At 44.3% G+C, this 11057-nt stretch overlaps 1 protein-coding gene across 1 annotated transcript; it reads left to right on the top strand.

The window, feature by feature from the left end:
* Positions 1 to 7658: 7658 nt before the first annotated feature.
* On the top strand, positions 7659 to 8312 carry LOC144672434 (histone H1-like). Its single transcript, XM_078534277.1, has one exon. It carries the CDS (start codon positions 7659 to 7661, stop codon positions 8310 to 8312), a length of 654 nt encoding a protein of 217 aa, XP_078390403.1.
* Positions 8313 to 11057: the final 2745 nt, after the last annotated feature.

The following is an 11057-nucleotide window of genomic DNA, read 5'->3' as shown; positions in this document are numbered from 1 at the left end:
TAACATGTAAACATGTGTTTGAGTCTTATTCCAAGCCTCTGACATGAAAATGAGAAAATACTATAAATGTTTCAGTTTTTTTTTCTGTATGTGTCACATATATTCTTTAATCATTCTTCTCTTGTAAAGAAATTCTAAGATTTACTCAGATTCTCTCAGTAATGTTACGTCATTGTGTGATTGTTGAAGTGTGTGTGTGCCTCCCTGTGTGTGTGCGCCTGTCTGTCTCTTTGCGTGCCTGTCTGTGTATGCGCTTGTCTGTGTGTGTGCGCCTGTCCTTGTGTGTGGGTGTGTGTGCCTGTTAATGCTCCTTTTGTCTCTCCTATGTGTGAATGGACTTTTCTCTCTATCTGTCATTTTTCAATATGTACTTGTGCACATTGACTGGCACTCACAAGTATCTGGCATGGTGGTAAAGGTTCATTTTGTACATATCCAGTTTTAGCTTTTATCTTAGGATAGCCTTGGGTTTAAGTTGTAATATTCGGCTTCTGGTATGGAAGTGCACATTTTACCTTTACCTGACCCTTTTAGATATGAGATTGTGGTATTGAAAATGTCTGCTCGTTTGTAGCCTCTGTTGTGAGCATGATTTTTACTTTTGTTAAAGTTCGCATTTTTAATGAGACTCTGCATTTACTGTGAATGTCAGATTCGGATCTACGATTGTGGATTTTAAAATGTACAGGTTTGTTTCTGTTTGGGATTGAAATCTCTGTTATCAGAGTGATAAATTTCATTCTGTTCTTGTCACTGTCTAATGAACTCAATGATGCTTTGGATCAGAATCTGTTTAATTTTGGTGCCTGAATAAGGGATTTCCTTAGCAATTGTCAGATTTTGACATGAAGGAATGTTTATAATCTGTAGCAAAAGCAAAAACACAATATCTACAGGTGGATGCTTGAAATCTCAAGAAAAAGGAAAGACAATTGCTGGGAATACTGAGCAGGCCAGACAACATCTGTGGAGACAGGAGCTGAATTACCCTCCACCTGAAAATTCTGATATCAGAAAAGGTCATTGAACTGTCATGTTCACTCTCAGCCTTTCTGAACAGGTGCTGGCTTCCTTGCTGAATATTTCCAGCATTGTTGGTGTTTCTTCCTCCCCCTGTACGTGTTAATTTCCAACAAGTGAATATGGCATCACTGTGCACCTGCCAATGTCTGACACTTATGTTTCATTTCTATTCTGACAGGGTTTCAACGTAGAATTTGGTGTGCGCGTGTGCACATGTGCATGTTTCTAGAATGGGAGAAATTTATTTTTTCTGCACTTTTCATAGAATGCTATGCGAATGTCAGTTCACCCTGGATCTGTCACTTTTTAACATGTTACTATGAGTCTTATTCTTTAGCTGTCTGTGAATGGGGATTTTGAAATGCACCAAGTTATTTGCTGTTGTGTGACTGTTTTCTTTTATACATGTTTGGAATTAATTATGGGTTTTTAAAAATTATATATACTTTATTTATAAAACATCTGAAAGAACATTTCTAAATCGCCATCACAAAAAGTGAAAACAGATTCAACTTTTACACATGGATCACGAGATGCTTCAATACAATCAATGAATATTACAATCATTTCAATATGGTCATTACAGACAGTCGGACAGTGCAATGATATTGGAGTTAGCAACATACATCATGTTGCACACTTGAGGTGTTTCAATACTATTACTATTCAATGCAGATATTTTTTGTGAGCAGTACAGCTTTACTCTGGGTATTTAACTCTCTGTAATGCCCTTGTGGCTATTACTCTGCACCTGCCAGTGCCTGACATTTGAGGATGCATTTTGCATTCACTGTTGCTGACATGTAATGCATATTTTACTACTTAACTCTCAGTTACTGGTATATAGATGTGCAGATTTTATTCTGTATCAGTAATTTTGTGATATGTCAGTGTGCTTTATTTTCCTGTTGTTTGGCTCAGGGTCAGAAATATGAGCATGGAAAAAAAAATGTTGAAACTGTTAGGCTATTTTAAATGAATGAGAATTTAATTGTTTGCTTTCAGTCCCCGGCATGAGAATGTGCCCTATGCTTATCATATACTTGTGTGTGAGTATTGTCTTTCCTTCAGGTCTCTATGCACCTTGTAGGTCATTGTCAGTTTTGCCGTGAACATGTCAGCCTGTATTACTTGAGTGTGATGTTCACATTGCAGCATTCAATTTAGTGTGTGAGCATGGACTATTCGCTCCCTCACCCAAACCCCTCAACCCAAACCTCCAGATTTTGATGCATGTTCATGTGTGATTTTAGCGTAGCTATCAACTTCTGCTTTCTGGGTCCCCATTTTCATCTTATTTTGAAAATTCTGTTATGGAAAAATTGATTTTATTCTGCACCTCTCTATCTCTAGTATGTGTCTGTGATTTTATAATGTAAGCATCTGCCCCTGTCATGGGAATTCTGGTTTCTTCTGTGTCTGACAGTCTCTCCTATGAGAGTGGTGTAATATTCTTTGCCGTACTTGTCAATATCTGCTTTGTCAGTTAAGGTTTAAGCTTTCTTGTTTGTAGAGATCTGTTGATTTAACTATTAGTGAGAATATTGCTCTGGCACGTGATGTGTATGTGTGTCTGTATTAACGAATATGTACTTTATCATTATCAGGGGAAGGCGATGGTGTTGTGATGTTGTCATTGGGCTATTAATCCAAAGACCTAGGGTAATACTCTGGGGACCCGGGTTCGAATCCTGCTGAGGTTTGGCGGATTGTGAATTCAATAAAAATCTGGAATTAAAAGAATAATGGTGACCATTGTCGATTGTTGTAAGAACCCATCTGGTTCACTAATGCAGGAAACCTGTTGTCCTTACCTGGTCTGGCCGACATGCGGTGTTGTGTTAGACCCACTTGGCCACTCAGTTGTAATAAACCGCTAAAAAGTCACAAAAATGAAATGGAACCAGATGGACCACCCGACACTGACTGAGGCACCGGAAACAAAAACAACTAAACTCAGCTCTATCGACCCTGAAGGACAAGGGCAGCAGGTAGATGGGAACACCTCCAGCTAGAATTTCCCCTCCAAGTCACTGCACCATCCTGACTTGGAAATATATCCTGTTCCGTCACTGTCGCTGGGGAAAAATTTGGAACTGACTCCCTAACAGCACTGTGGGTGTACCTACACCATGTGGACAGCAGGGGTTCAAGAAAGCAGCTCACCACCACCTTCTCAAGGGCAACTAAATGGTGGAACAGCCAGAAAAGCCACATCACATGAATGAATTTAAAAAAAAAGATATTATATGGGATCTTTGGTGTTGAATTTATGGTGTTGCTTAATGAATGCTGGGTGGATTCAAGGATTAATTCTGTAAATTTCAATCAGCTTAATACCTGGTATTTAAATTACAGGCGATGTTCTACTCTTTTGACATGAAAGGGCTGCCCTTCAATCTGATAATGGCTGTGATTATTGACTGCAATTGGTGGACCTGCAATTCAGCAGTACTGAGTAGGAGTGTACTGTGGTAAAATTATTCCACCTCCCCTGAGTGTCTGACCATTGGATGGAGCATTAGTACCTGGGTTTGAGATCAATTTGAGCCTGACTATTTCTGTTCTCGGTGATGGTGGAGCTGATGTTCTGTCTATCTCTGCACTCTCGGAGTAACATCGTACCTGCTGTCAGTTAGAAAGAGGCGGCTACATTTTTATTTTTCCTGGGGGATCATCAGCTTGAAACTGATCCCTTCATTGATTTGCCTGGAGGAAGAAACATAAGTCTTGTAACTCAAAATCAGCAGAGGACATTGAAAGACAATATGTCAACGTAATCTTTCAACTGACAATAAATTTTAAAAAATATATATCTAGATGCAAAACATAACGATACAATAAATACTACAGTGTCTGATTCCACGTCAGCAGTCTGCTTTGGTAGCTTTCAAGCAATTGACACTCAGAAACAATCCACATCTGTATGGCTCCAAGGGTGACACTCCCCGAGGATACAAAGACAGTTCAGATTTCAATATCCAGCTCCCAGCCGGTGCTAAAATGTTTATATCTTAATAGCTGGTGCCTCCAATACGTGTCCCTTACATGGTTACTCTCCTCCTTACTCTCTGCCTGTTACCACTGTTCACTGTCCAAATGCCGACAAGTTGCATGAATCAGCAGCTATACTTGGAATATGCATCACAGGATTGAGGGGAGAAAATCCCAATAGTTTTCAACTGCAGCTTGCTCAGGTTCTGTCTCCCTCAGCAGGGCCACACACAGCCCCAGAAAGGCCTCTCCCCGACCACCCGCTCACTCCAAGTTCCGGAACACGTTCCCGCTCCGCTCCGCCTCTTACAAACAGCCCCCGGTTCTCCCTGAACTTACCCCGAGTCAATGATGATTTCTGTGTCCACACTGACAAACCGGTGCCCTGCTGGAATCAGAACGCTGTTTACTCGCTTACCCGGGCCCTAAGATTTCCATTTCTATCTGTTTGAAACAAAGGTCTCCTGCTCACTGAGTGAAAGGCCCTCAAGGTCAGTGCTTGGAGAAGAGAGGGGCGCATGCGCTCTTCTAGTCATGTCTGAGGAAACAGAAGGAGGGCAGCAATGCGCAAGCGCTTCCCTGGAACAGACGTCACAGAACAAACGTCTTGTGCTCCTCCCCCTAGTCAATGTTCTCCAGCTTGAGCATCACAATGGGTCTGTGTGGAACGGGCTGAGTTTCAGGCAGGTGGACGATTCCTGTATGAAGCTCAAACTGATATCGTTCCCTGCAGCATCTTTGCTGTTCATTCACCGGTTTAGGAAATCAATCCGCCCAGTGAATCTATGTGTTTGCTGTGACCAGGCAGAAGTTAATGTCTGGTCTTAAAAGTCACTGTTTAATATAATCAGTTTGAACCTCTCAGTCAATGAGTGTCATATCGAACATTTTGTCTCCAAAGTTTACAGAGAGCTCCAGAGATTATGGATCATTACATTTCGGATACTATTCACCTCACCCACTGGCATTACTTCTGTTTGTGTGATAGAAATGTGTTTGCCTCTGGCCCAGTATTATCTGGAGCTGAGTCACGTCATCTCTCACCTCTGTGGGTCTGTCAGTTTTAAATTAGTTTTCCCGATCAGGTTCAGCATCTTCGGTGTTTCAAAAAGGAAACCTTTCAATCTTCTAAGTTCCAATGATTAAAAGTTCAACTTGTTTATGATTCCCTCATCAGTCAACAGCATCATTTCAGGAATCTAGTCAGGTAAATTCACTGAACTATTTCAAGATAATTATATCCCTCTCTGGTTCTAAAAGATGTTTGGGACAAAATTATTAATTCTCATATTTGTATATTCTATTGAAATAATGATAATATGTATGCCTCTATCCGATGATAGATATGAGGGCCACTCATTGCTATATTGACACGTGGTAGCAATAGAGAGAGCGATTTCTCTGCCTCTCCCTCCCTTGCTCCTTCTATCTCCTTCACTCTTGCTCCCTCTCCCCCCTATCTCGCGACTTCTGGTCCTGTGCACGTTACTAATGTTAATGATAGGTCAATATACACTGGCAATGTGAACACTCGCCCCGTGTTTTGAGTCAGAATGTCACTGTTCCTTCTCCTCTCGGAAATTCAGGCCTAACATTTCATCTGATTAAAAAATTGATTTCACCCGAAGGAGAATCACACTGACTCGAAAAGTTGACTCTGTCTTCCTCTCCACAGAGGCTCTCAGACCTGCTGAGTTTTTACAGCTATTTTTGTTTTTGTTTCAGGTTTCCAACGCTCACACTATTTTACTTTTATTTCATCGGATTATCTCCAATCAAAAATCGAAGCGAGCTCTGAAAAGTACTTTCATTGTCAGGAACTTGACTATGCACGAATTTGTGTTCATATATAACTGGCCCACTCTGGTTGTTGAGATTGGGGTACATTGCAAACTGTGAAATTGTGACCTGTCAGTTCAGGAGGAGCAACATAAACAGGGAAGTCTGGAGGGACCAGGAGCAGTTAATTTGTATTGTCACCAGAAATAAACATCTTGATGTGAGCTTTTCAGATAATAGCGTGAAATCACATATCACAGAATCACACAGTGCAGAAGAGGCCCTTCGGCCCATCGAGTCTGCACTGACACGTGAGAAACACCTGACCTACCTACTTAATCACATTTACCAGCACTTAGCCCATAGTCTTGAATGATAAGACATGCCAAGTGCTCATCCAGGTACTTTTAAAAGGATGTGAGGAAACCTGGCTCCACCACCCTCCAAGGCAGTGCATTCCAGACCGTCACCACCCGCTGGGTTAAAAAAGTTATTCCTCACAGTCGCCATGAACCACCTGCCCCTCACCTTGAACTTATACCCCCTTGTGACTGACCCTTCAACTAAGGGGAACACCTGCTCCCTATCCATACTGTCTATGTCCCTCAGAATCTTGTACACCTCGAGCAGTTCGCCCCTCAGCCCTCTCTGCTCCAACGTAAACAACACAAGACTATCCAACCTCTCTCCATAACTTCAATGTTTCATCCCAGGCCACATCCTGGTGAATCTCCTCTGCACCACCTCCAGTGCAATCACATCCTTCATATAATGTGGCCAACAGATTGTACTCCAGCTGTGGCCTCACCAAGGCTCTATACAAGTCCAACATGACCTCCATACTTTTGTAATCTATGCCTCGATTGATTAAGGCAAGTTTTCAATATGCCTTTCCCCCACCCAACTAACATGCCCCTCCGCCTTCAAAGATCTAGGGACACACGCCAATTTCACTTTGTTCCTCAGAGCTTCCCATTGTCATGCCGTTCATTGAATACTTCCTTGTCAAATGACTCCTTCCAATTTGTATCACCTCACACTTTTCAGGGTAAAACTCCATCTGCCACTTATCTGCCCATTTGACCATCCCGTCTATATCTTCCTGTAGCCCAACACACTCAACCTCGCTTTTAAACACCAATCTGCGAATCAGACCATCTACGGCTCCCATGCCTCAGAGAGCTAAACGTTCGCTGTGTTTACAATCGACAATATTCTTCATGGAAAAGGGAGCAAAGTACGAAAAAGAGCAGGAATTCACGCCTGAGAGATTCACATTTTTGACAGTTGTTGCCTGTAAACATGTAGATGTGAACATTGTGTAAGAGAGTGTTGGAACTGGGCGGGAGAGTCAGAGGAATGAAACTGTGTTTGTGTGTCCGTTCTGATCATGAGATTTCCGAGTTCTGCTTGCCTAAACTAAAAATATTTTCTATTCATAAGTTCACTCTTTTCCCCAGCTTGACGCCAAAGTGAGATTTAAAGACAATTTCTTTGTTGTTATCTAGATTTCAGTCGAAAAGTAGAGGACATGGCAGAGATCGGGTGAAGGATCCGCAGTAAATCCGGTTTTAATCCAAATTCGAGTCTTCAATTCGCGTGAAATATTTTCGACAGCGAACATTACAGTGTCAGAGATAAGAAGGATTCAGTCTGGGACACTGCAGAGCCGGAATTTCAATGGAATTGGGGAGTTTGTGAGGAGAGAAAAACAGAGAGAGGCAGCAGCAGCCTGGAGCTGACAGCAGCCTGTCTCCGCCCCGTCCGCTCGCTGCCTTTAAGTTGCTCAGTGCCGCCACCAGCGGCTTCATTTCTCAGCCCGTTCAGATCGACAGAGACACTTTTGTGCAGAGTCCCGGAACATGACCGATACTGCAGCCGCCGAAACGGCTCCTCCAGCCGCTCCCGCCGCCCAGGTCAAGACTCCCAAGAAGAAGAAGAAGGCGGCTCCCCGGAGCAGTGCAGCCGGTCCCAAGCTGGGCGAGCAGATCCTCAAGGTGGTGGCGGATTGCAGCGATCGCAAGGGGATGTCGCTGCCCGCGATCAAGAAGGCGCTGCGCGGCAAAGGGCTGGATGTGGAGAAACTGGGCTCCCAGATCAAGCAAAGCATCAAGAGGAATGTGAAGAATGGCTTCCTGGTTCAGGTCAAGGGCACGGGCGCCTCGGGCTCCTTCAAAGTCCCTAAGAACCCAACCCCGGGGAAAGTGGGAAAGAAGGCGAAGGTAGCAGCTGGCAAGAAATCTCCAGTGAAGAAAGCGGCAGCCAAGAAGGTGACAGCAAAGAAAGCAACGGCCAAGAAAACAGTCAAGAAAGCAACGGCCAAGAAGACTCCAGTCAAGAAAGCAGCGGCCAAGAAATCCCCAGCGAAGAAAGCAGCGGCCAAGAAAACAGCCAAGAAGGCGGCAACTCCCAAAAAGCCGGTGAAAAAAGCAGCTCCCAAGAAAAAGTCTCCGGCCAAGAAGGTGACGGGCGTCAAAAAAGTGGCGAAAGCGAGGGCCAAGCCCAAAGGGAGATAAGCAAAGACAGGAAAGAAGGGAAAGATCCCGAGCAAATTGTAAACCTCTAAACCCAAAGGCTCTTTTCAGAGCCACCCACATTCCACATGAAAGAGCTGATCCCCTGATCATTTGATCCCTGTCTCGGAGCTGGGAGCAGTTTTCAGATGGAAATGTTTCGTTTTCCTCCCACGTAAATCCTATTTTCCCGCTCACTCACTGACACACTCTCCACCCGTCCCCTCCCGCACTGTGCAATAAAACACAGGGATATCCTTACAGCTCCCTAACCAGTGATGAAAACAAAAATAAAAACAAAAATTAAGAAGACAAAAATAACTAAAAAACTGCAGATGCGGGAAATCCAAAACAAAAACAGAAATACCTGGAAAAACTCAGCAGGTCTGGCAGCATGGGCGGAGAGGAACACAGTTGACGTTTCGCGTCCTCATGACTCTTCAACAGAACTAAGGAAAAATAGGAAAGGGGTGAAATATAAGCTGGTTTAAGGGGGCGCGGTTGTTTGGGACAAGCAAACAGTGTTAGGAGGAGATAACGAAAAGATGTCATAGACAAAGGGTCAAAGAGGTGTCGAAGGTGATGATATTATCTAAAAGGATGTGCTAATTAAAATTGGAGCGCAGGACACGCAAGGTAGCTCTAGTGGGGGAGGGGTGAAATAAACCATGGGTGGAATACATTTAAAATTAATGGAAATAGGTGGGAAAAGAAAAATTATATAAATTATTGGAAAAAACAAAAGGGAGGAGGAAGAAACGGAAAGGGGTTGGGAATGGAGGAGGGAGTTCAAGATCTAAAGTTGTTGAACTCAATATTCAGTCTGGAAGGCTGTAAAGCGCCTAGTCGGAAGATGAGGTGCTGTTCCTCCAGTTTGCATTGGGCTTCACTGGAACAATGCAGCAAGCCAAGGACAGACATGTGGGCATGAGAGCAGGGTGGAGTGTTGAAATAGCAAGCGACAGGGAGGTCTGGATAATTCTTGCGGATAGACGAAAGGTGTTCTGCAAAGCGGTCGCCCAGTCTGTGTTTGGTCTCTCCAATGTAGAGGAGACCGCATTGGGAGCAACGAATGCAGTAGACTAAGTTAGGGGAAATGCAAGTGAAATGCTGCTTCACTTGAAAGGAGTGTTTGGGCCCTTGGACGGAGAGGAGAGAGGAAGTGAAGGGGCAGGTGTTGCACCTTTTGCGTTTGCAATGGTAGGTGCCGTAGGTGGGGGTTGAGGAGTAGGGGGTGATGGAGGAGTGGGCCAGGGGGTCACGCTCCCTAAGCGGGATGTGTCCTAGTGCATTCAATGTTTATCTTTTCTTTATTCACATTTTCAGGGTGAGAGTCTGCAATGGAGTGAGCATCGCTCAAAATTCCGCCTCATAACTAAGGCCCATACCTGTTGTTTCTCTAATTCTGTTGGAAGAGATGTTAGCGAATTTCTCAATCCCTTTATTTCATTGTGGAGGGGAGGGGTCGTGGGCGAGTCTAGAGTTGTGTTGGTATAGAATAGGAGAGGGATTGAAATAGATGCAGATGTTTGACACTTAATAGAATTGCAGTATCGAGGGGGGGATATTACTGAGAGGATTGGATTTAATACCTACGATTTTCAGAATAGCTGGTTTGTGATGTTGAAGTATTTATTTTACCTTTAAAGCTTTTTGTTCAGCTCTCTTCAGAATTTGAGAAATAAATGTATTTCGGGCAGGCACGAGGAGGGGCTGTTTTACCAGAGACGTTGCCCTGACTGTCACTCAGGCTGTCTCGCCCCGCCTCTCTCACACACACACACACACACACACACTCTCTCTCTCTCTCTCTCTCTCCCTTCCTCAGTCAGGTCGGGGCGGGCTGTATAAAAGCGGAACGTGAAGCAGCTCCCCACTCATTCAGCAGCGATTTGACTGAAGAAGCATCATGTCTGGCAGAGGGAAAGGAGGCAAAGGACTGGGGAAAGGCGGAGCAAAGCGGCACCGCAAAGTGCTTCGCGATAACATCCAGGGCATCACCAAACCAGCCATCCGCCGCCTGGCTCGCCGTGGCGGTGTCAAGCGCATTTCGGGCCTGATCTACGAGGAGACCCGCGGGGTGCTGAAGGTTTTCCTGGAGAATGTGATCAGGGATGCTGTCACCTACACCGAGCACGCCAAGCGGAAGACGGTCACCGCCATGGATGTGGTGTACGCTCTGAAACGCCAGGGCCGCACTCTCTATGGATTCGGCGGCTGAACAAATCGACCCGACTTTATAACAAAACCCAAAGGCTCTTCTAAGAGCCGCCCACAACCTCACATTGAGAGCAGTGACCTCAGAGCGGGAGAGGGAAAGCGAGATGTAGTTTTATATAAACACAGCCTTTCCATCTGCGCATTTTCCATTAACAATATGATCGTGAGTCACACAAGTTTCAAGGTTTAATTTAGTTCGGTTTTCAGGAATTCGCTTCCTTTATACTTGCCGAATCTCGATTCAAAGCTTGACTGAGGAACACGACAGCTCCCAAACTAACACCGAGTTCACAAGATAAAGGCCATCATTTATTACACTTTAATCAGGAGTAACTATTTTGAGACCCATCATTCTCGCTTCATCGCCCCATTATCACCCTGTCTTTTTTCTTCGCCATCTGTTCCTGGGTCGTTGAGACATGACAGGGTCTGGGAGGTACCAGTATACCAGCTTTAAATGGATCAGCCATGCTGCATGTTGTCTGGTTCCTGGGAGCACTGAACAACTTTATTCTGGCCTGTATCAGG

Source organism: Cetorhinus maximus, chromosome 38, assembly GCF_964194155.1.
Source record: "Cetorhinus maximus chromosome 38, sCetMax3.hap1.1, whole genome shotgun sequence".
Lineage (NCBI taxonomy): Eukaryota > Metazoa > Chordata > Chondrichthyes > Lamniformes > Cetorhinidae > Cetorhinus > Cetorhinus maximus.
The sequence above is the reverse complement of the archived record's forward strand: the minus strand, read 5'-3'. Positions and strand labels throughout refer to the sequence as shown.

Coding starts and splice junctions, on each gene's coding strand:
- LOC144672434 (XM_078534277.1), top strand. CDS start 7,659: ATGACCGATACTGCAGCCGCCGAAACGGCTCCTCCAGCCGCTCCCGCC.